The 26,030-nt window shown below is 35.5% G+C and overlaps 1 protein-coding gene across 1 annotated transcript in view; it reads left to right on the top strand.

Annotated features, from left to right (window-relative positions):
- Window positions 1-26,030, top strand: part of FBXL17 (F-box and leucine-rich repeat protein 17) — a 449,858-nt gene that overhangs the window by 144,145 nt on the left and 279,683 nt on the right. Inside the window, exon 6 of the mRNA XM_005866472.2 lies at window positions 5,449-5,579. Within this exon, the coding sequence (XP_005866534.2) occupies window positions 5,449-5,579 (131 nt within the window). The remainder of the gene's footprint in view (window positions 1-5,448; window positions 5,580-26,030) is intronic.

Below are 26,030 nucleotides of genomic sequence, written 5' to 3'. Positions count from 1 at the left end.
AAAAAAATAATAAAGTTGTAAAACTCTTATTTGGGATATAGTTCTAAAACTTTCAGCACATCATAGTGTGATATGTGGAGGCAAGTGACTAAACTGGGTTCAAAATTCCATGAACTATCTTTTTTTTTTTTTTCAAATAGATCTCTGAACTTGGTGTGAGGAAATTGACAGAGAAGTACACAACCAGTCCAGTTAGATGAAGTGTTTGCATTCACTTTTGACTTAATTTACCCTTAATTGATTTGAGCTCTGCTTTATTTTCCTTATTTAAATTAGAAAGTGTGAACACTTTATTTTTTTAATTGAAGAAAAGTTCTGTTTGTCAGCCTTTGCTCTATAAAAAGTGGCAGGGCTTCTCAATGCTGCTAATTCTTAGTGTTCTTTGTAGCTTGTTATGAGCTCTAGAAATCTTATGTGGAGAAAAGAAAGGAATTTGGGGGAAAGAAAAGTATTAGGAAAAAAGTCAATTAGAGGCTGCGCTGCCTGCCGGAGTGGAAAAGGAGGAGCAGAGCACCCTTTCTGAATTGGTACAAGGAGCAGAAATCCAATTAACAAATTCACATTTCTGCAGCAGAAGACAGTGATTAAAATTTTGGTGAACTACTCAAAATTCTTGCCACACACATCAAAACTCTGACAACTTACGGAGGCTTTTTATTTTTTTTCATTTTTAATGGTCTTCATTTTAAGAACAGATATGTAAATAGAGAACTGATTATGCTTCTTGTTCTAAAATGGCCTTTAATTATGCGGAATGAGAATGTTGTTTTATATTATTTAATGCTGGGTGGGGGAGGTGGAGGGGAAGGGGAGAGGGAGGGTGGAGGAGAGGGAGAAGACAAAGAGGAGACCCCTAAGTAGTTGTAGCAGGAAGGGAACTTTGCTCCCATGGTCCCTTGGCAGTTGTTGCCAATCGATGATTCCTGCCTGATGGGCATAGTTATGTGAGGACTGCCTAGTTAGTAATTTGTGTCAAGGCAAGTATATTATATTTCCAAGACTCACCAATTTTTCCTCTCTCTAAAGTAATCAGGAAGTGAAATCTGTTTTAAAATAATGAACACAGCTCTCTGAGCACAGTGAGAACAACGTTTCAAAACCTGGGAAATAGATTTGAGCTAGTTTAACAGATGTCAGGGAGTGGTAGGGGTGATCATTGTAGGGCCTCAATGGGCAAGCTCTGGGATTCCTTTCTGCAGTTGAAATATTTTTGTTTCCTAAAGGTTTCAGACAAGGTGGGCAATATGATCGAAGTTATTTAAGGAATGTTAACCTGGCTGGTGATGTGGCAAGAAGGAGTTAGAAGGGAAAGCTCTGAAGAGAAGCAGTGCAGTAAAGTGACCTAAAAAGCAAAACAGAATGTGAAAAAAATGGCAAAAGATGTCAGATCCAGTAGGAGAATGGAAGGACCAAACAGGCTTTGGATTTGGAAATAAAGCAAAAAGACAGCAGCCTGGTGTGAGTAAGAGGCAGCGATTGGAAGGAATACTGGGTGAAGGTTCCAGAGAATTAACATGGTCACTGCTGTGGGTTGGATAGCATTTAAGGCCCTGGAAGTCCTGTTTTCATGATGAGAAAATTGTATTGTCTCTGCCAGGCTCTCAGGCTCTCTTCTTAAAAGCTTTCATTTCTCACTGAGGTTCTCAGTTCTATGAGTGCTGGGAAGGATTTGCCTGATGTCCTAAGTGTGGTTTATTCAGCTTTTATTACTATCTCCGTACTCGAATGCCAGCTGTAACTAAGCCAAGGCGCAGGCCTAGTTGATGAGCAGAAGGATTGCCCTTTATTCTCTGTCTTGCCAATCAAGTTCTTCTCTAAATGTAGATATCAGAGCCTATCAAAGTGTGGAAGGAAGCCTTCCTACGCTCAGGGACAAGAATTCCCTCTCTGCCCCTTTCCTTCCCATCCGCAGTAGTCCTAGTTTTCTTTCATATTTTTCCAGTTTACCATTCAAGGACCCATGCTAAAACCCCCTGCCGTTCTCCTGTGTCTCCCTCCCTGCCCCTAGCAGGAGGATCTTCCCAGTTTCCTTATAAGTGCCTTTCTCTAAACCCAGTCTCTGGGTGCCTTTGGTCTCTCCAGTAATCATCTTGGCAGTCTGACAGGTGATTGGCAGATGAGTGTGTGGTACTGATCTACAGCCCCAGTTAACCCTGTCGAGGCAGCCTGTCTTAACCCTTGGCTTTGATCCCTAAAGATTTCAACCGATTGCCCTAAAACTCAGCTACAGTGAAGCCAGTGTCTGCAGGGCTGCCAAGAAGTAAATTAGGTACCAGTTGACATTTGAACATATTTAACTATACAGACGTATTTAGTCTTTTCAAAAATTATCACCTCCAGCTGGCATCACATAAATTATCGTGTTAGCCTGAAACAGTGGGACATCCCTGCTATCTGTCTTTGCCAAGATTCTGTGAGTCCTCTTCTGTTGCCTCATCTACTGGAGGCAACCTGGACAATTGAGAATTTTGTTGTTTTTTTTTTACTTTTCCAGAGTCTTAAGAAAATTTGGAAGTCATTTAGGGTCTTTTTATAATCCTCCAAGCCTGTGTTTCCTAGGTAACATTTTAGTGTCTCATGTTATACTTAAGTACATATACGTCATACCGATCATTGGCTAATTTTAGTCTTTTTGACCTGAATTGATTAATTTTTTTCCCAATAAAAGTGGTTTTAAACTGAAAGTTGATTACCTACATTCTGACTTGAGTTTCTTTTAAAATACTTTACTAAATGCTTAAAAACTGGAGGGAAATACTTAGAAGATCTTGTGTTGTATGGCTTTTCTTCTTCAAATCCTCTGTGATTTGTATAACCCAAGACTACCAATGAATTTATAAGGAAAGTAAGTTTAATTAAAATGTCAGTTTCCTACATGTAATTACTTGTTTCAGACTGTGAAGGATTATTTCAGGTAGCTTTTTATGAAACCCTGGAGGGCACTATTATGAAATTCCCATAGCAAGGGAAAGAATGTGATGGATTTGACAGAGCTGTTTGTGGAGTTTTGCATGAAAATGCCACATCTCATACAGGTGTTTAGTATGTGTCTTCCTGGGACTGCCTTTGGATGCTGTCATATTTTAAGCTGAACTGGCTAAAATGGTCATGGGAAGGCCACATGAGCATAGTCAGTGACTGTCAGCTCATGAAAAAATGAGCAGTAATTGAATCCAAGTGTAAAACACTCTTCAGGATCTCAGTAGAATGCTGGCATGCGGGAGCCCAAGTCAGTCTGTTTCCTCATGCATGACTCTGTGCTCCATTGATGGGGTAAGAAATGTTCCATTTATTGACAAGAAGCATATAGGCCCAGTGTCATTGTCTGACCCCCTGCACTGGGGAAGAGGCCTGGCTGCTGGATCCGATAGCTGAGGAGTCAATCAGCCAGAATTAGAGTTTTATCACACGTAGATAGTTACTGGAATGGTTACTCCTTGCCATTCCGTTGTTCTAGAAAATACCTTTACATTTCCCCAAGTCTATAAGATAGTTTAGATTTGCTAACATCTCTCTCCCTATTATCTGTACTTTAATAAGTTGTTCAAACCCCTTTGGTCCTCAGTTATCTTCCCTAATGTGAGGGGACTGAACTGGCACTAACAACGTACCATTTTCTTCTCCATGGAGTTTTATTGTATGTTTCTATTCTGGTGGAGGAAGTAGTATTTTTTATTGTGGTAAAAAGTACATAACATAAAGTTTACCTTTTTAATAATTTTAAAGAGTAGAGTTCATGGGGATTAAGTACATTCACACTATTGTGACAAAGAGATATTTTACAGTGGTGGAAGCCAAAAGGTATGTATGAATTCACATAGAAATTTTGTGTCAGAAGCTGTGCTGGATCCTGAAATACACATGTATAGGAGATATTTGTGTGACTGGGTAAATTTTTATGATTATGTGACTTCCCAGTGACTATAATAAAGGATAATTAGGAAAACAATGGAGTTCTCTGTGTATTGTATGTGGCTGTATTCAACAGTTCACATATGTACATGGTTATACATAGCAAAATTCATCCTTAACATTCTTAGGTTTAATAGTCATGCTTCAAGTATTTTCAAGCAGCCCTGGAGGCCTTTCCTGTATTTCTGATTTTCCTGTGGTACAGGCATGAGGCTGCTTTCAGGGCATGAGCCCAGCAAGCCGCCCGCACCTGCAATTCAGAGGCTATTTAGTTTTTCACATGTTCTCAGAACAGTACATCTCCAACAGCAAAACGGTATTGGGTGTTGGGATTAAAAATACTCTGTATAAAAGAGCTAACGGTGGAAATAATGTGGTTTAAGAAAATAGTGGTTTTTATATAGAAAAGTAATGGCTACATCAGAGCTACCGGTCTTCCCAGAAAGTACTTTCTTGGCAGCTGAAGCTACACGTAGAGGAGGGGGCTGTGTGGACCGAGCGCCTCCTCTGTGCTTTCGTGAGCACATGCATCTAGGGCAGGGCAGCGACCCTCCGTGTTTAAAGGGACTAAGAATATTCCCCTTCTCTTAAGAGAAACCTGGCTTATCCTCAAGACATTCTGTAATAATTTTTTATTGCTGCACAGTTACCACAAACTTAGCAGCTTAAAACAATGAACGTATATTTATCATCTTACTGTTTCCATGGGTCGGGAGTTCAGATGATACAAGCTGGTTTTTGTCCAGCGTCCCACAAGGCCTTCAGCAAGGTCCCAATTGGAGTTGCATTTCTTTCAAGAGCTTAGATCCTCTTACAAGTAAATGTTGTTAAGCAAAGATAGCTTATTTGAAATGTAGTTCATTTGAAGAGGATAATTAAGATCCTACCATCTTTGTGTAAACAATATGATTAATTTCCTTTACTTAGAGACTAAACATCAGGGGAAGACAGGAAACATCAGGAAAGAGTAGAGAAAATGAAGAACTGGGGAAAGTGGTACCTAGATGAACTTTACTTCTTAAACAACATGCTATATTGCTTTCGACACAAACTGGAATAGTACACCTTTTGGAGTACATTGATAAAATAGCACCAAGATATCTCTGAATTCACTACTTAATTCATATTTCATCTTTTAAAAAATGAGAAAACCTATGCAAAAGTGGCATCATAATCATGAAGATATATATATCTGAAATCAAACAATGTTAAAGAGAATAATCTTATCAGTTTGTGGGTACATAATGTAATACATTTAACAGCTTCCCCATGTATTAGATTGCTAGCTTTTTATTTTTATTATTTCTCAATAAAATCTGTTTGATTTTAATGTGTTGTCATTCATATATTCACCATATATTTCTGCCCTCATTTCTCATTTACTATGTAAAATAGTATTTAAATAGTTTATTATCTATTTTAAATATTGTACTATGATACTCTGTGATCTATTTTAAATATTGTACTGTGATACTCTACTTTGAGAATGAATGTAACATTTACTTTTTTCATCTTTCATTTTATTTATCTCATTAGCTAAGGAACCTTTCCAGCTTGGACCTACGTCATATCACTGAACTGGATAATGAAACCGTGATGGAAATTGTCAAGAGGTGCAAAAATCTTAGCTCTCTCAATCTCTGTCTGAACTGGATCATAAATGACAGGTAACAAATGAAATATCTTAAAAACAGTTTTCCAGAAGAAAACATGTATTCTATGTACCAAATACTAATTATCATTATAACAAGGCATGTCAACTTTAAGGAAAATTTAAGGTAGCCATGCCTTTTCAAGTAGATATGTTTAAGTTTTGAAAACCTAGCTGTTTATTTTTAATCTATCCATGGCATGTATTTGCAACACGGTTTTCATATGCTCAGATTAAAATGTTTGCCTAAACAGTTGTAACAGAAGTCTGTTGAACTTTTTTTCTTTGTCATCCATCCAGGATATATTGCTATTTGTTACTTTAATACATTTGCAACTTTTATGGTTAATTTCCCTGTTCACTTATCAAGGAAAATGATTCTTAGCAATTGTTTCAAACATTATACACACAGATCCTTTCTCAAGGATGGCATCTTGTTCTCTGTATATATATAATTTGTTTTGAAAGGGTAAGTCATGTGATGGACATAGAGTAAAGATGTGTATAACGGCCAGTTTTTTTCATATAAACAGTGATAAAATTATATTTATTTGAAATGTTGCATGAAGGGAGAAAAGATTCAAGAACCCTTGAGAGTAGACTTTTTTATAATGAAAACAACTGCAAAGTAGTAACTACTGTACCTCTACTGATTAGCTTAGTTAGGCTCTTATATATAGGCACGAGACAGGTTTTTGCCCAGTGACTTTTCCTGACTAAGTTTTTTTTTAAAGATAGACCTCCAAAAATATTTTGCTTTCAAAATAGAAAGCACTATTTCACCTAAAATTAGAACCTACTTAGATTTAAATGTTTTTTTCACAAATAGCAACAATAATTTAAGTTTGTGTCTGATAATACTTTAATTTTAAGACACTTTCCCCTTCAACTTTAAAAAAAAATAAATTTATTGGGGTGACATTGGTTAATAAAATTATATAGGTTTCACCTCCCTCCACTTTTAATTTCCTTCTATACTTTAAAAATAATATTGCATAGGCTCTATTTTCCCCAACTATGGCAAATTCTAATGATGTTTTCTTAAATTACCCTGCATTACTCTTTAAAGTATGTAATACTTTGACTTGGCTCTGTCTTGAAAAATTCACTAATCTAGAATGGACACATAGTCATCATTTATAAAAGGTGTTTGTTTTTTAGTAATAGTCACTGTATGAAGTATATCAAAACCTAAAGGAAATTGATAAAAAAATTTAAATAAAATTCTTCTCTATAATCAACATTCTTTATAACAAATTATATGACAACTTTAAAATCCTTTAAATGTTTTTCATAACAACTAACAAAATAAAGTACATAAAAAATTATCCTCTGGTTTTAGGTGTTTACCATTAGCTTAATATTGAGATAAACTTCCTAGTAATGTATCAGATTAAAAGGAGAAAAGTGTTTCTGCAACAAAATGATTATGAAAATGATAGTCTTTTATTCCACAACAGTTTTCGGTGTACCTGCTGTGTAGCCCAGTCAGTTACTGGGAGAGTAAATGGAGAGTAAATAAGATTCAGCCCATTTATGATTATAAGGGTTATCTCAGAACCATTATAAAGAGTTTGCTTAGATTTGTATCATTTGAACAAATATATTTAGGAATTTCCAATCCACAAGCCCTCTTCAAAAACTTCCTTAGTTTTTACAAATGAGACACCGGGCAGTTCTCACTTGGCCTTTTCTTCCTTTGGTTAGGCTCCATCTACCAAACCTCTTGCTGTTTCAGTCAGTTTTTCCTACTTAGCTGTAATGGTTATTTTGTATTTGATCCTAAATATATGTGCTGTAGAGATTTATTTTCAAGGAATGAAAGTGTATTTTATGTTTTTAATGGAAAAGTTTGGATTAATTGAGAAAACATGCATTTTAATGAGGTTGAGCATAGAGTTTTAAAGATCAGACTCTTAGGTTTTAATTACACTGCTCGCACTTATCCTGTGTACTGTAATCGAAGTTTCAAACATTCAAACGCACTTTGCAGTATCATCTAAATTACTCATCTCATTGTTCTTGCCATACTCTTTCACTAAGCTAAGTAATAATTGTAATTATATTGGTATAAATCTAGGACTTCCCATCAGATTTAATTATAATTTTAGCACTTAGCTCAGATGGGTTAGTAACCTTTCATATAGAGGGCACTGGGATGCACTAATGCATTTAGCCTATCAATTAGCATCTCTTTTACATCTGTTCATTATTATCCTCTAGTAAATCAGAAGTATTTAGGAACCCCTACTAAATGCTTGGTACTGTGTTTGTCAGTGGGCACTGAGTCCCTGCTGCTCTCATGGTTTCATGGTTGCTCTCTAGGTGGCATAAGACATAATGAGTGAGATGATAGTGAACCATGTAAGGATAAAGGGGAGCAAGTCACTTTATTACCCAGGTAATTAATAAGCACTTTGCACATGTCCTCATTTAATTCTTTCATCAGCGTTTGCTATGGTATTCCTATTAAATGTAGAGGACTTGCTTGACTTTTCTTTGGCTTTTCTGATGGATGTATTTTTCTGTCATTGCTGCAATAAAAACTGGTGAAGACAAACAAAAAGCAAATAGCTAATGAGTCAATATTCCATTTCATAGTTGGGATTCACACACAAGTGATACTTATTTTTAGTTTTCTTTTTTCAAAACTAACCTAATTATTTTCTTTCATAATTAAAGTATGATAGAACCTTTTGATAATATTTTATATATAGTATATGTAAAAAGGATCTGTGTTTAATGCTTTAATAAAAGATTCCTTTGATACTCTTCTCAGATATTAGATATAAGTTTTATCCTGGATTTAAAAGTTTTTAAGACAATCTTTTGAAGTTCAAAAATTTTAAATATGTAGTAATTGACAGTCTTTACAGTTCAGCTCATGGTGCCTTTTAGCATTTCGAGGTTCTTGAATTGATCTGTGTGACTAAGACATGCTGTTCTTTATCTTTGTTTTTCTAAAAGTACTTTTTGTGTGTTGAGAGTTAAACAGCATGATATTTTCTTGTATTCAGAAGGATGGTCTAGTAGTCATTTGACATTTACCATTGCTTTTGAATACAAATACAATATAAGTGGTTTATAAAAAGAAGACACTGACTATTTCTACCAGTGATTTAAATTAGACATCTGGTTTTTATGTCTCTTCTATTCTCTCTGACTCCAAGTTTATTGAAATGTTTATTTGTATTTGATATAAATCTTTTGTTATTTCACATTCAATTTGGTTTTCATTGTTTTGGCACAGGGTCAAAAGCAGCATGCTTTGGATGTAAAAAAAACCTGATGTGTGAAAAAATTGAATGGTTCTGAGTATTTTATAGTGATATGCTTATAATGGCTCTTTTGTTCTTTTAGGCTAATAAGAATTAAGTGAAATCTAATTGATTTTAATAGATCTTTACAAAAGATATATTTAATATTTAAACTAGCTATCAAAGAGGGAATTAATCTTCCCATTTTCAATTTTTAGCATTAGTCCTGAAAACAAAGTTCAATCATATGATATATATGCCCATTATCAAATACATGATTCTTTCATTGACAGTAGATCACCCTATCTCATTATCTGAATTAAGATAACAGTAGAGGATAACAATATAAGAGAATTCAAAGATTCTCTGACATCCATCAGATAAAGTCACAAACCATAGCACAGGTCAGGCTGGTTGTTAAAGTAAATTATGTTGCCAAGTAGTTGATCTTGCCTAGCTAGAGATTTTTTCTTTGTATTTGCATCTTTAAAAAAAGTTACATTTATTGAATATTCTTTAAGGAGTTAATTTGCTGTGCGAATCTTGTGTTTATGTAAAGGAGGCTCTGGCATCAGTGGACACTCTAAAATTTGGAAGAATTTTAAATCTCAGACTGTTCTGACCAGTTTCTTTCAAGTATAAAATAACATTTGCAATATGTTGGTATCTCACTTTATGTATACTAGTGTTTAAAATAGTAACTATAGATATTTTCTCTTTAAATAAAACTTTTAAGATCACTTGAAGTTGTAAACTTGTGGGCCACAGCTGAGTTCAGTCCACAGAGCTGTTTTGTTTGGCCTCTATGATATTTTAAAAATTGAATTATTTGCCAACACTTTAAACATTGGCGTAATTCACATGCAAATTGTGAATTTCAGCCTTCTCTTGGAAAAGTTGCAGGTCTTGCAACATTGGACCACATTTCCTCATGTCAACAATTTTCCCAGGATGAGGAATGTGCTGTTCTCTTTGGCCATTCTCCATTTCGTCACCATTCCAGCATGATCTATTATTTCATATTATCTGTCTGTCTCCACCCAATATACAATTCTCCTTTATTAATATTCAGAATGTAGAAATTTTTAGGAATTTCTGATTTTAAATTGAATAGGTTTTAAAATTGAGTCTGATAAAATATATTCAGAGCTAATAGAGTTAATCAGTCTACCTAAATTGTTTCTCCATGATTTCAGACATCAGAACTTTGGCCAACAGGTGCAAGTTACAGGGGAACCGGATTCAGCTTAAAATAAGTTAAAACCTTTATTTTCATTGACTACCTTCCAAAAAGGAGAACTCACTCCCACTTAGGGTTCAAACAGGAGTGTTATAAAAAAGTTTCTTGAATTATAAAGAAAGTTGAACTACTTTACTGAACTCCCTCGACTTCAAGCCCATGATTTAAAGTGAATTTATCTGCAGTGCTTAGTATTTAACTCATGATTCTTTTGTTTATAAGATTAAGAAAAATCTTAATAATATTCTTTCCCTTTTGCATTCCTGTGTAGCCCTTTTTAGCCTTTTAGGAATACTCAGGTTGAGGATGGAGAGTGACAGGTTCCTCACCACCCCTTTCAGGGGGACTGACAGCACCCTGGCTCACATAAAACTCAAGATGGCATTCTATAAAGACTTTTCTAACTCCCTTGATCTTCTCTGGGTGTTTATTCTGTTTCTTCTTTCAAATTTCCATCGATTCAATAAAAAACGGTGACATTTAGAAATAAAGTTCAGAGAGGATTTGAGCAGGTGTTGGTGATATAAAGTATTTGCTGAGTGCCCATTGTGTTTTATTTCCAAGAATTGTTTTGGAACATATGCTATATATTGTATTTATAAGTGTTTGAAGACTGGGTGGATAATCTACCATCTTCCTGTGAATGTCATGTCACAATGGACTTCAAATTTTATTTCATTTCAATCCCCTAATATTACTTAATTCTCCTAGAGACTGAGGTTTAAAGATTGCCCAAGGGGGACACACTGTCCATTAAATCAGCAAGCATAGTTGAATTTGAGTTTGAGAATATTTTGTTTTCTGCTAAAGTTAAGTGGTCTGGAGGAGAGGAATACTTTTCACCTTGGAGTATTGAATGTGCTGTTGGAGCAGTTTTCTCCTATAAGAGCCTGAAAACTAGAAATGAAGAGGCAGAAAAAATAATGCCGACCATGGAAGCAGCTCTGTGGTGGAACTTACATGCCTGTGTAGAATGTGGAGCAGTCTGTCTGCATACATTTGGTACCTAATTATGTGGCTGGGCCGCTTAGATGGAGCTTTACTAAAACTGAATTTTGCTTATTTCTGTAACCTATTGCATAGTTCTATGTTCTATGATATTTATTTATATTTTTGCAAAAATAGTAAGAAATAGATTTTACCAAGTTCTGGGAGGATTGTAGGAACAGAAAGGAGTCTTTCTGAACTAATGACACTTGTTTGAGGTTGGCACACTTTTTAACACTCTTTTATAGTAACAGTTATTTGTAAGACTATCCTCAGAAAATGATATGATGTTGGAGTAACTATTATTCAGGCTCCCAAACTGTTTACAAAAATGATGTCCTCAAATGCATTTGAAACCATGGTTGTTTTTTGTAGTGCTAGTGAGCTCAGAGTGTATACTTTTTCTCCTTTGGACCAAGGATGATAGCAACAGCTAATAGTAGCTGCCATTTATTCCAACCTGGGCCACAGAATGTGCTAAGTGTTTATATACAATGTTTTATTTAATCTTTACAACAATCTCGAGGAAGAAATTAACCTCATTTTCAAATGAAGGAATTAAGGCTCAGTGAGGTTACACAGCTCGCTGTAAGTGGTGCAGCCAAGCCTGGGATCTGGTTTTGTGTCTTCAAAGTCCAGCCTGTAACCAGGCGATGCTCACTGTCTCCCAGTGCCTTGTTCCGCCTCAGACCTGGAGTGACTGAAGGTCCTGATTGGTTCAGGACCACTGCTTCTGTGGAATTCTGTCAGGTTCAGCATTGCTGCTGCTGCTGCTTCCTTCTGTGTTCCAGTGCCCCGATGTGGATGATAAATTATATGGTCATCCTACCTCAGACCTCAGATGATGCTTGAGCATTTTGAACCTCATTAGAATTGTACCTCCTCTTTTCCCTATGGGATATCTGAGAGGGGACACATTTTTGGATATCTTACTGCATACACCGAGTTGTAGATTTTAAAAAGTTAATTTATCATTATTGTTGAAAGTATGACAGATGTCCCCTTTCCCCCCCTCATTGACCACGTCCACCCTGTTCCCGCCCCCTTCACTGCACTATTGTCTGCCCATGGGTTATTAGTTGTAGATTTTTAAAACAACTAATCTTGTAATAATATTATTTTTTTCTCCAACAAACCCATTTGTAAATACTGTTCATTTCCTTCTAAGTTACTTGAGGAAAAGTAGAAAGTTTTGTGTCTTGTACCATACCTGATTCATAGTTGGAATCAGAAAAAATTTCACAAATTAAATTTGAATGGGTATATAAGCATGTGATGATACTCACTTATTTTTAAAAATTTTACCATATAAAAATGCATTCTGTCAGTTATAGCAAATACTTAACCATTTCAGAGTAAAGAAGAATACTGGGTATATTACTGAGTTAAAAAAAAAAAAACGGCAGTTAACTTTATTAGAAGTTTTAGTACCTTTGGTAAGAAATAATTGCCATAAACAATATGTATTGTTTTTCTAGTGTATATGGTTTTTCAAAGAACTGATGATATTTTTCTGTAAAAGGGAAGTTTTTCTGATAAAATGATTTGTGCATTCATCTGCAGGTGAAATTTTTAGTGTTTTCCAAGTAAATGAACTTTTCCATTTTTTGGTATGTAGTGATATTGGTTCTGACATTGGTCCTTTTAATACGTCTAATTGCCTAATATCATTTTTAGGGAAGTATTAATTGGTATACAACACTAGAGTATTTAACCTAGTAAAATCACTGGAAAGGAAGAATCTGTGAGATGTACATGTCTCAGCCTGGTTTGATTTTTACCTCCAACTCTGGAGATGGATGGAAATTAGATTTGAGTTTGTCTTATTGATTCTCCATGTTCACATTATTTTGTCTTATACAATAATGTTAATTTGATGGTATTCCTAAGATATAGTAGTAATCTTAAATTTCGGCTTTTGTCTTTGGTTCCTAGTGAGCAAACAGTTAGCCAAATAATAATAACCAAAAGCTTCTATAGAATCATATTATTGGTATTCTTGGATGTACTACTCTAAATATGTGTTTCTAGGCAATATAAAGATGAGTAACAGATATATTAAGAATTTAGTTGCAGGACTAAAAAAACATGTTTTAAGAGTTATAAAATCAGAATTCATGTTCTAGTTATGGGAAAGAATGGGGCACATCTGATATGATGATGAAAGCAGAGCTATATACCCATGGATCTGGAGGCTTCCTAACCTCAAACCTGTTTTTAAATTGTCAATAATGAAAAAAATCTTCATTTATTGATGAAAATGATAATAGTTTATTGGCTGAACAATTTTACAACCATCTCTGTCTCCCCTACTTTCCCCAGGAGTTGTCTTATTCTTAATCCCTAACCAGAAATGATAATTAAAATAATTCACTGTTGTCAAAATTTTATAATGCATGATAAATGAAGCCCAGTAAATAGTAAAAATATGAGAAAGGTGATTAAATCTGACAATTTTCTTGTAAAAGGCTTGAGATGATAAATATCTCCTGTGATTAGTTATTAATTTAGTGCAAGAGATTTTGCTTCAGCTTAAAATGTTTTATGAACAGTGGCATAAAGAAATATTTTAGAAGATAGGTATACAAATGTTTAACCAGAGGAGAAATTGCTGGAACTTGATTGGTGATAATTAAAAATGGCAGACCTAACATGTGTGTGACTGGCCTATTTTCCATGTGACAGTTCTTTCAGAAATTAAGAAAGAAGACATGAAAACATGAAGAATGACAGAGTACTTTCCGCTTGAACCCCTTTGCAAAATGAAAGGATATATCATTTTTAACTGATAAAATATTTAATTTAATTTCACTGAAGTAGACAAAAGCAAACTTGTTTTATTAAATATTAATTGCACTGCTAATAATTTCTCTTAAATGAATGTGAGTTCTTTTATATTTAAAGCAAAGATGAAATAATAATGGTGTTTGTAATGAATTGCTGTATCATGTCACTGTTGAGCTGAAGCCATGGCACATCACTTCACTGGTGGCATGTATTGTTGTGTGGCTGCATAATGTTTTGTTTATGAGCCTCTCTCCTTGTAAGGGGGACCAGTGTGTTCATCTCTGGGCCTCTGCCCCCACTTAAGCCCCTGGCACCTTGCTCCGAGTAGTCATTTAATACCTGTGTCTTGAGAGGACTATGCAAGTGCTTTTTTTTTTTTTTGTAGGATATACAAATATGCTTTTAAATATGGCTTGTACTCTGGCTGAAATCCAGGCAGTTGGTTCAAATGCTCCCTTCCTTCCAGATTTATTTCTGACTAAAGTTGCTACTTGATAAAGTTAGGATTTCATGTCATTGTCTGGATTCAGTTAGAGCTTGCTTTATGTATTACATGCCATTTATCTGAGAGCCTTAGCCTCATTTTTTTTTTTAACAATAGATAGGATTTTAATGTTGAATCATTGGGTTTTGTCCTTTTAATAAGGTCTTTGGAATACTTTTAAATGTAGAACTAGAAACTTTACTTGCCTTTCATTTATAATGATACCCTATATTAATTAAAAAGTATCAGAGAAGACAATCACAGCTTTTTTCTGCTTCTTGGTGAGAAAAGTCAGGCTGTATGAGAACCAATAGTGCCAATTTTTCTGTAAGTATTTTTGTAGTGGTTCTAAGTGGTACTCTATAAATGCATGCTTAATATTTGGTTATTTGCCACTATGAACTTAAACATACCGATTAAGGCCCAGGTTCACATTAGAACAATTATCTGGTTAATTGCTCTGGTGTGAAAAATAGGCTCAAAAATCATCAGAACATCAAGTTGTGAAAACACTGGCAGGAGTTTCAAAACCACCAAGCATACCTACTGCAAGTCACATCAGCAAAGCAATTAATTTAGGCTAATTGCTTTTCTGTTTATTTGAGATGCACTTTGGAAATGTCTTTTGAAATCCTGGCAATTAAGATTTGTAAGCAGTATAATTATCGAATGTTAGAATAGTCACTATTTTTTCAAAAGTGATAACTATTCCATGTGAACCTATCTATATACTATCTATCATTCATATAGGACTTTGAAGTAATTAAAGCATAGTAAGAGGATTTTAGTCATTTACAAGATTTTCTTTAAAATAAGTTGAGTAGATTACGTATTATGGGACTGTAGTATGGGGTTATCTTTATTCCCTAGTTATCAATTAGAATTATCTAATTTCATAAGCTCACACTAAGGTGCGCCATCGGAGGAGAAATACCTAACCACCAAAGATGGCACTGGCTAGTGGCACTTTCTCTAGCTGAGTGTGTATTTGGCTTCTCATATAGCTTCTCATAATGTAATTCAGATTTTTAAATGTCTTAAAAACCAGATTAGGCACACTTCATGTTAATGAAATTTTCTGTCATTCAGAATTATAATTCTGGCAGCACCAGTTTGTCTAAAATTAAAAACTATTTGATTTTCCAACTCTTTCTCAATGAAGCAATGTTGTAACTGATCCTCAGCTGAAAAAAATGGCAAGTTTAGGAATCAGTTCTTCACCGAGTTCTTAATGGAGCAATTAGCCGTTTCCTAAACTGCTTCTCTTCGCCCTATTGCCAGGCAGCAAGTAGCTCTTTCTTTCACCTCTTTCCTCCCTTAAGGAGCAATTCCTATGCAGTATGTTTAGTGGCATATCCTGCCCCATGAAATTCTCCAAAACAAATAAAGTTTTGGCTCTTGAAGTATATATTTTAGAGACACACATCTTAAAGGAAGTCTTGGTAGCAATTATTATTTTGTGACTTTCTGGGCTGTGACAAGAAATTTAGAAAGGCATTTAAAAAATTTATTGATACAATAAATTAAAGATATATTTTCAAGTTTTGTTTTAGCATTCCACTGTTTGTTTGTTCAGAAAGATAAACATTATTTTCTTTAACTTATTTTTCTTTATCCTTAATTCAGTATGAATGGATCTGGGCCTAACTAGTTAACAGCATCACAAAACTAAATTTTCTCTAAGAATTATTTTCATGGAGAAGAACAAAAGTGTATGTACTTTTTATAATGATATATTTTCTTTACTTCTTTTACAAACTTTGTCGTTTCTAGAAGTGCTTTATATTTGATCCAGATTTCTTGGTGATACTACCTGTTGTGGAGTGTTCAAATAGAAAGTTGCTTATTGAAAGTATCAAAGCATCTGAAAAGAAATTTATTGACTAGATCCAATAGAAAAGTGTTGAGGACTCTTAAAACACAGAAAAATAAGGAAACCTAAATGAGAATCAGTCACTGTGTCTGGATGTGGCTCTTATTTTGAAATCTGTCATTGAAGCAGCCTACCAGTGTTCCTCTAGTTTGGGGAAATACTTTTTGGCCTTCAAAACTTGAATTTGCAATTATTTATATTTGAAAGATGGCATACTTTGTGAAATGTGACATTGCCTGTCATCACATCAAGAGGCAGCATTTGTTTCTCTATCCCCTGGCATCTAGGCTGTCTTTTTGACTTGCTCTGACCAATAGGATGTGGTGAAAATTATGTTGTGGGACTTACAAGCTTTGGCTTCAAGAGGCCTTGCCACTTCTGTTCTGGCCTTTCTGAAATGTTGTTACCACCTGCAGACACCCAGAGTAGTTCTCTCAGAGGATGAGAGATCACACAGAGACAGAGGTCTAGCCAACAGCCAGGACTCCCTGTCGGACATGTGAGGAGTGAGGCCATCTTAGATAATCCAGACTCAGTCAAGCTTTCTGATTCCTGTGGTCCTATGAGTGAAACCAGCAGAACTGCTCAGCTGCGCCCAGTCCAGATTGCTGGCCTGCAGAGCTATGAGCAAATAAGAGCTTTTTTTTTCAACTGCTAAGTTTTGATGTGGTTTGTGATACAGCTATTGACTGAGTCTAACTTTGTAGCTGCTTTGTGTTGAGAATTTTATATTAAGTTAGGCAAGAGTGTTTTATTCATTATCTCATTTATTTTTATTTTTTAATCTTTATTGTTGAAATTATTATATATGTCCCCCCCGATTTTCATTATCATTTAATTATCACATCAATCTAGTGACATAAGTATCATTACACCTCACTTAATAGATGAGGTAAAAGGAGGCTCAGAGAGGTAAAGTATCTTGCTGATTAATGGTCACAGCTCATAAGTGCAGAGTCAGGAGTGAATGGAGATCTGCCTGACCTCAAGCCGGTCTATCCAGCTGCCTCTGATAGCTTATTCTATGTTTACAAGCACAGTTGGTTGCAATAAGCAGTTAAACCTACCAAAGGAGTCCACTAAATATAAGTGGTAGCTAAATAGCATAATAATAACATTATAATAAAATAAATATCATTGTATAAAATAAATATTACAATAAAATGACATTGAGTTGCAGTTTCTTATGTTATTTAATCTTGAATAATCATCTATGGATACAGGGGGAAAGGTACCTCCTCTTCTGGCCTCATAAGCACCTTGAGTCTGAAAGGAATAGTGCAAATACAAGTTTAAGAATACATAAATATAAGGCCTTGAATTTATATGTATTAAAATCAATTGCAGTGTTTTGTAGTATTAAGAATATATCCTTTTCTGTTTTATTGTCGTTAGGGAGAGGTGGAATTGAGAAGACTCTTCTTTAGCAGAGTTGTGGCTGAGGCTTAATCACCCTTATATTTTTGCCGTCAACATCTATATTTTCTATAAATAAGTCTTGGAAGGACATAACTTCTATGTCATATAGGCAATAATGGCACCAATACCTACCACAAAAATTCCAAGAATAGAAGTAGAATCTTTTCAAATGCTTTTATTTTGAAATGCGTTTATTTTTAATTTTCATGATCACACAGTAACCATATATCAACAAATTAGTTAATACTAGTAAGTGGTTCTGACATCTATAACATAGCTCATCTGACCATTTACCACACCAGCACCTGCCTCGGGGTTTGTCGCCTGTTAAATAAAGCCTGGGAGCATTTCCTGCATGATTTATTAAGGTATTTTGAGAATTGTTTTCATTTGGGGAAATATAGTTTCCATATGTTTTCCTTTTAACTTAAGTTTAAACTGAATTCTTATTTTTTATTTTGATTAATCTTTTTTTCTACCAATAAGTGACCAGCGTATTTTAGTATGTTGATATTGTATTACACATGAGTGCTTTGTGTGGACATATATCTGGTGAATCTTATTTTATGTTTGGGGTGAGGAGAGAAAGTAAGTTCCATTTTTTCCTTTTAGTTTTAATTTAGACTCAGATGGATTATACATTTCTTATAATGTTACATTGATAATAGCGTAGGAAATAAAACTGCATCTGGGAATTGTGACTTTTCCACAATACTGGGCCCCTAACCAGAAGCTCAGTAAATGCCTGTTGATTGATTAGATGGAAATAAAACCTAGAGAACTTAGCTTGTTTTTAAGGTAACAGAAATAAAACAACAACAAAACAAACTGCTCACGTTGGTTAAGAAATAGCACAAGTCAAAATAAGTCAATCAAAAAATTCAAGCTCATTTAATGGGTATAGACATAGCCTTTTAAAAAATGTTTTAGCCCTAACCGGTTTGGCTCAGTGGATAGAGTGTCGACCTGTGGACTCAAAGGTCCTAGGTTCGATTCCGGTCAAGGGCATGTACCTTGGTTGCGGGCACATACCCAGTAGGGAGTGTGCAGGAGGCAGCTGATCGATGTTTTTCTCTCATCGATGTTTCTAACTCTCTATCCCTCTCCCTTCCTCTCTGTAAAAAAAATCAATAAAATATATTTAAAAAATGCTTTATACATCATTGAATTCTCTAACATAGAGTGGTGGTTTATATGTGAGGTACATGGATACAGTTTTAGTCTGATTGACAACATGGTAACCTTATTGGATTAAAAAAACAGAATGAAGAAGGCAGGGGGAGAAAAACCCTAGAGAAAGATGATAGCCTTGCGGCAGTAACTTATTCTGAAAGGGGATGACAAAATATGTCAGGATAACACCCTGGCTTTCATTAATAAACTGTAGTAATGAATTTGAAGGGGGAAAAAAAGGACTTCTATAACATTTCTTTCTATTGGTTTATAGACATCTGTGAAATAATGGTCTTTGAAGAAATACATATTACTTGACCATACAGTTAATATTTTGGATATTATAGTCTTAATAGAATTAGAACTGTTTAATAATTTATTTCTTTAAATAGATGTCCATCTTTCTTTTGTAAGTTTATTCCTAGTACAGAGATCACATTACAGTATAGAGGAGCATTTTTCTTTTCTTTTCTTATTTTGGCGATGGCTTTGGCAGCCATCCATCCCCAGGTCAGATGTAATAGTGAAGCTTGTTAGAGGCGGAGAAGTGTAGAGTATTATAAAGTGTCACCCAGCAAGCCCTGACAGGCATTTAGACAGCCACAGGGACACTGCTGCCACTCGACAGCCATCTCCCATTTTGAAAATGTAGCTGCTCAAAAAGGAACAAGCTCACATGGTTTTGCTGCACTCCCGTTGCTTATTGTTTGCACATAGACTGTACTTGTGTTTCTTTCCCCCCTGACACTAGTTTTCCACTATTTAATTTGAATGGTTGCATTTATCTCTACTAACTTGTCACTGTTAGTTGTACACTGCCTTTCATTGCACTTGGTATTTAGAATTTGTCATGTCCCACACTGATGGCCTTGAGAGTATGCATAGGGGAGAGCATGGGTTTTACTCCATGGTAACAGGAAATCCTGACATGCACCTCTCTATGTTTTATTAATGTCATATAAGCATTGCTTTCACTTTATTGTTGGGAGAATGGTGTCCTGTAAGCATTTAGGTGGACAAACTGCCTAGGATTAAACCTGGACAATGGTTAATCTTCAAATTGGTTTGTCCTTAGGCACTATACCTGTGTTATTTTGAAAGTTCTATTAAATCTGTTATTTCAATGTGCCAATCATATACAGATAAAAATTCCAGGATATACAAAAGATAGATTCTTATCAGTAATGAACTTGAATCATTGATTTCAGTAATCACGATTTGCAAGCTAGCTGTTTTATTTTTTTTTCTTTAATTTTTATTGGTCTATGCTTGTTGATATTAGAGAGGGGTGAAGGAGGAGAGGGACAAAGAGAGAGAGAGGGAGGGAGAGAGAGAGAGAGAGAGAGAGAGAGAGAAACATTGATATGAGAAACATCAGTTGCATTCCATACAAGCCCCAGCCAAGGATCAAACCTAAAACCTAGGCATGTGTCCTGACCGGAAATCAAACCTGTAACCTTTTGGTGTTTTGGACAATGCTCCAACCAACTGAGCCACACTGGCCAGGGCTAACTAGATCCATTTTGAATAAATATCCCAAGTCTTAGTATAAAACTAGTTTTCTCGGTGTAATCATTAAAAAAAAAATTTCCAAAGAGTAGGCATGTCCTACAGAGTTGTTTGACTTTAAGAATTTGTGCAAATTTCCAAAGACTTCAACTTGGGAAAAGCAACAACCTTTGACTTCCTATTTTAAGGGTAACAAGGAGGAAGTTTTTGTTCAATTTCTATTTAATTTGCTGTGCTACTTTTGACATTCAGAAATTATGTTGTTCATGTTGACATGAACGTGAAAAGGCGAGTAACTTTGGGATTCAGATCTGAACAGCTCTCACAGGTGCGTATTGTACATGTATCCTCCATCTCCCCACTCCTTTCTCCCATGACCAGGACGATTTCTAAACAAGAATTAGTTTTTCCACATGCCTTCGTAAAAGGCGTCTTTCTTTACCTTTCTGATCTATTACAGAGCATTTTATTCTCAGGTAATGTTTCCCCCTTTAATTTGTGTCTTCTTCCCTTATTTTAGCTGTTTATTTTACTTTTTTAAAAAGTGTGGTCTCCAATGACATTTTCTCAGGTAATTTTCCCCCTTTTACTTAGATATTCTTCTATTCCTTAAACCAGTGGAATATTTTCTTTTATTGTTGTCAGTGTCCCTGATGGCATTTTCATCTGATTCTTGACATATTCATTTTATAATGCATAGCATTGTAAGGAGTTTTTTGGTCAGTGACATTTTAGCAAACACCAGTGGCCACCAGAGAAGGTCAGTGAGACTCACAGCAATGGAATAAACTACCCTGAAAGACTTCTCCATCATACTAATGAATAGAGCTTTCTTTCTTGTTCCAAACTTTTATCGTTGAGTCATTCACTGTGTCACCTTGGTAAACTTAAGTTCTCTTGTACAAGGCTGGGGTAATGAGAGTGTACCTTAGTGAAATGTTTGGAGGCTTAATCATGTTTCAAAAGCACCTTGAGTATGAATCATTAGTTCATTATAGAATGGTGGCTTGGGTGGTACCATCCATCATGGATGCTTTATCACCATCGCAGCCACATGGTTTCCTGCAAATTGACAGCGAATGTATAAAACTTTTTAAAGACACTAGAAAGTTACTTATTGTTTATTGTGTAGTAACACTGAAGCATTCACAATTCTCTGAAGAAAATAAGGCAGTTACAGGGTACTCATTACTATATATTTTCATAATGTTATATTAATATGTAATATATTACATATTTTCAGTATTATATGTTTTCAAGATCCCTTAATAAATAGATGTTTTATCTTTGTGAAGTGTTTTTTACTTGCAGTTTTCATCCAAATATATTTTAATGAGTTGCACTTTTCAAAATATTACTACATTATCTACACACACATACAACTGACTAATAGGAGATTAAAGGAAATTCAAAATATTCTAGGAAATAAGGCTCTTATTTTCTAATTTCTAGTAAAATAGAGAAAACTTAATGAAGGAAAATGAACCAGTGACTTGGAGTGTCTATGTAATTCTGAGTTTGATGTAGTCCACAGAACCTGCTTTGGAAGTCATTTGGAAGGACATTGAGTTCAGCTTCCGTCTGTAAGCTCCTGGCTCTTCATCTATTGTGGATAGTTCTTTTTTTTATTTTTTTTTTAATTTTGTTACCACGTTTCCCTTCATCTATCATCTGGGTCCATTAGTTAACATATTAAATCACACTCTGACTATCTGACACAATGCTTTTTGTAACTGAAAGATCAGCACTTTCTTGAAGTATGTTTAAAATCAAGTTACTTGTTCTCAGTTTTAAAAAAGGCTACAACACAGCCCCTTAACCTCAGAGCTTGGGCAGGTGTATGAGAGGTCTCAGGTACAGAGAAGTCTCTGGAGTATGTTTCCTAGGAGTGGAGCAGGGAGGGCACAGGGGACTGCTAAAGGGCAGGCAGCCTGAAGCGGGTCCCTGCATCTGTGATTCCCTTTGCTTCATCTTGTTCTGGTTTTCCAGCCTGTGGCTTGCAGGCTTGCAGGTTTGTTAAAATGCTAATGAGGTCTGTTCTATTTTTATTGGCAGCTCTCCAGATTTGATTATTGATAATGTCTGAATAACAGTGGAATGCAACATCAAAGTGTCACTTCACTCTTTTCCTTCGATTTTTGTTAGTAGAAATATAAATACCACAGTCAGATGGATATATGTACATTTTTTATCTGTATAAAAGTGGGATGTTATCAGAGAACTATCAACTGTTTGGAAATGAGCTTTTATTGGGATGGTGGTGGGTCTCTCACAGGCGCCTTCCTTAGGGATAACCGTGTTTTCAGTAAGTGCCTGTGTATGTTTGTGGGTTTCCATTGTTCTCATTTTCTGGGCTTTGGTATTTTCCGTCTTATACAAACTAACGTGTAGACTAATACACTTCAGAATAACCCACTTGTGACTAGAAAGGGATTGAGCAATTGTCATATTCCTACCTGCTCTTTCTGAAAATTTTAACCACAGACCCTTAGAATGGAAACAAACTTCTGAGAACATCTGGTAAGACTCTTTCATTTGGCAGTTTTGAAACCAAGGTTCAGGGTCATGTGACTTGTGCAGGTTCATGAAGCTGGTGGCCAGGGTGGAGTCTGAACACTGCTTCCCCTTGACTCTAAGGCTGTGGTGTCCCATGATGCTGACCTTTCTGTCACCAAACTAGCCACTTATTTGCCCCAAAATTTATTTTCTTTCATGCCCTAGAACAGACTGGAGTATCTCTGGATTGTAGGCTCTTGTATTTCTTTTATGCCCCTTTGAATGGCAAATTAACAAATTACACATAAGTAGATTTTTAGTAAATATTTTTTTAAAAGATTGAGACTACCTAAAATCCAGCTATCCAGACATTTTCACTGTACACATTTTGGGAACATCCTTTCAGGAGTATATGTGTGTGTACTTCTCTCTTCCTTCTTTTGGACTTACATTGTGTGTAATATTTTGCAGTGTTTTCATAAGTCAACAATATACTGTGGATTTATTTTTATAAATGTAGATCTATGTCACCATTTCTCATGGATTTTTGGTAGGGTTTTAGCACAGTATATTTAACCAATCACTTATTGATAGACATTTTAATTATTTCCAATATTTACTCCTATAAATAATTGCATAATAAACATTCTTATACCTATTGCTTTGCACACTTTTAGTTTTGTCTCCTAAGGATCAAATTTTTGAAATAGAATTTCTGCATGCAAGGGCCTACATATCTAAAATTTTTAAACATAGTGCTTAATTTTCTATAGAGAAGATTATATAGCATGTCTATATCCCTGCAAAAGTGTTTGTCCTTACCTATACCAGCTCTGGATGCTATCATCAACAATTTCGGAGCATTTAGAAATGACTTTAAAGTTGAATAATTGAAAAAAGCTTGGAATAAATTATTTAGGCACAAGTGTATTTTCCACTAAGAGGTTGTTTTGTGTAGCAGTTATAAACACAGGCTCTGGAAATAGGTAAGCAGCCTGGATTTGAATCCTGGCTGTGCTACTTCCTACCTGTTTATTATTGACAAGTTACCTCCCTGTCTTATTTTATTATCTATAAAATAGGGATGGCAGTAGTACTTCATAAAGTTTTGTGTGATTTAAATGTGATTACACAGTTTCTGGCACATAATTAACGACTCAGTACATGCCCCCATAATAGTAGTTATTATTATTTCTATCAGTCAGTGAGCCTTGATTTCTATTTACAGTTTTCAGTGTGCAATGCTGGAATGTGGGATTTGAAAAGAAACATAAGACATTGTCGTGATAAAAAAGACCCATCATATACCAGAAGAAATAAGGTATAAGTAAATGAAAGGTTACATAATCAAGTTAAATAACAACACAAAACTACATCCTAAGAACAGACTTGGACTAAAATATTATCAGTTACCAAATGGATGGTATATGCATGAAATAGGGTTCCTTTATAATACATGGAAGTTTGCTCTACTGCTTCATATTCTTATTTTCCAACAGGACCAACTCCTTTTGTGGTTTAGGGTGACGCTGTGTCTCAGCTGGTGCAGCACAGTCCTGGTTTGTGCCCGTCCTAACAATTAGATGATAAATTGTATGGTTTCCCTCTTTTCGATTGGTATCTTCTTTCTGTGGGTGTCATGATGATGATGTGATGTCAAATTTTTGCTTTGGCCAGGGAGCTATTTTGACTATTACTTTTGCTTATTTGTTCTATTTTGGATTAATTTTGTAGTTTAATTTAGAGGACAATCTTATTTCCATTTGCTCGGAGGAAAGCTCATTCTTACCTATCATGTACTGCTTACTATTGTTAGGAGGGAGACTCTGGAAAAATAGTTTATTGCCAGGTTTTAGGTGATCCAGCATTATTGCATCATGGTAGCTACTTAGACTTTATTTTTCTGAAACCAAAGGGAGAAATATTTCAGGGTGAATTAGGCAGTTAGGTGGAAATTTTTAAATTATAAATAATTCCACTATTTGTTAAGAATTCTAACATTATTTTGCACACAAATGTTCTTGTAATGCTAAGCACATTTTGAGCAATGTGTAATTCTCCATATCTTCAGTACAGGTTTTAAAAAATGTTTTAAGGTCCTGCATTGTTGACATCTTAGCCCATTTCCTAATATTTAATTGTCAGTTGAATCTTCTTGTCTATTTTCCTTGCCATTGATGTCACAATGATACATTAAAAGAATTGAGAGTTTACTTTTTGAATTAAATAAATGGTAAAGCAGAATATAAAGGAACTAGAGGCCCAATGCACAAAATTCATGCAAGAGGCTCGGCCCTTGCAGCCCTGGCTTCGTCCGGAAAGTTGTCTGGAGGTCATTTGGCTGTTGGTCTAATTAGCATATTATGCTTTTATTATTATAGATAGAGGTTGACTCTGTGATGGGCCCTGGCAAAAATAAGAAACATTTTAAGCTCTTTTATTATAAGTGTTGCTTAATTAGATATTATCAAATGTTAGAGAAAAATGCTTGTCACATTTGGATTATTATCTAGGAAATTCAGGCTTAGAATCATAATGGGCCCCGATGACTTTTTTCCTGATCAGATAATAACACTGTAATATTATTGTTTGATTCAATGCAACTTGTATTCCTTTTTATTGATGGGGGGACATTTATGATGTGCCAGGCACTTGCTTAATACCTTAGTATTTGCAGCACCTTGTTGAATAAGAAATGGTCTCTTCTCAGGAATAGAACAGAGGGGAGAGGGCTAGTAAGACTAGTGATGGGCCATAGGATTTTCAGAACATCGCTGCATATTATTCCAGAATAAGAGCAGATACCACCAGCACTTAACATAGCTCTGACTCTGATGGTCACTGTTCTAAGGGCTTTTGTATATATTAATCTCGTGACCTAGTGCATGGATTCATGCACATTGAAAGGAAATTATTTAGAAGGTGGCTGGCGGGGTGGGACTGGGTGAGATGGGCTGGACACACCCTAGAGCCAACCTCTCACGGTCCCTCCCTGTGGCTGCACCTGGGGTGGTGCTGTGGCTTGAAGGTTGTCTGCAGAGTGAGCGGGGTCCCTCCAGTAGGTGGGGTCCCTTGGCCTGGCCTGCGGGAATCAGGCTGAAACCAGCTCTCCAATATCCCCTGTGCAGTGGTTCTCAACCTTCTTAATGCTGCGACCCTTTAATACAGTTCCTCATGTTGTGGTGACCCCCAACCATAAACTTATTTTTGTTGCTACTTCATAACTGTAATTTTGCTACTGT

Source organism: Myotis brandtii, unplaced genomic scaffold (genome assembly GCF_000412655.1).
Source record: "Myotis brandtii unplaced genomic scaffold, ASM41265v1 scaffold230, whole genome shotgun sequence".
Taxonomy (NCBI): domain Eukaryota; kingdom Metazoa; phylum Chordata; class Mammalia; order Chiroptera; family Vespertilionidae; genus Myotis; species Myotis brandtii.
The sequence above is the reverse complement of the archived record's forward strand: the minus strand, read 5'-3'. Positions and strand labels throughout refer to the sequence as shown.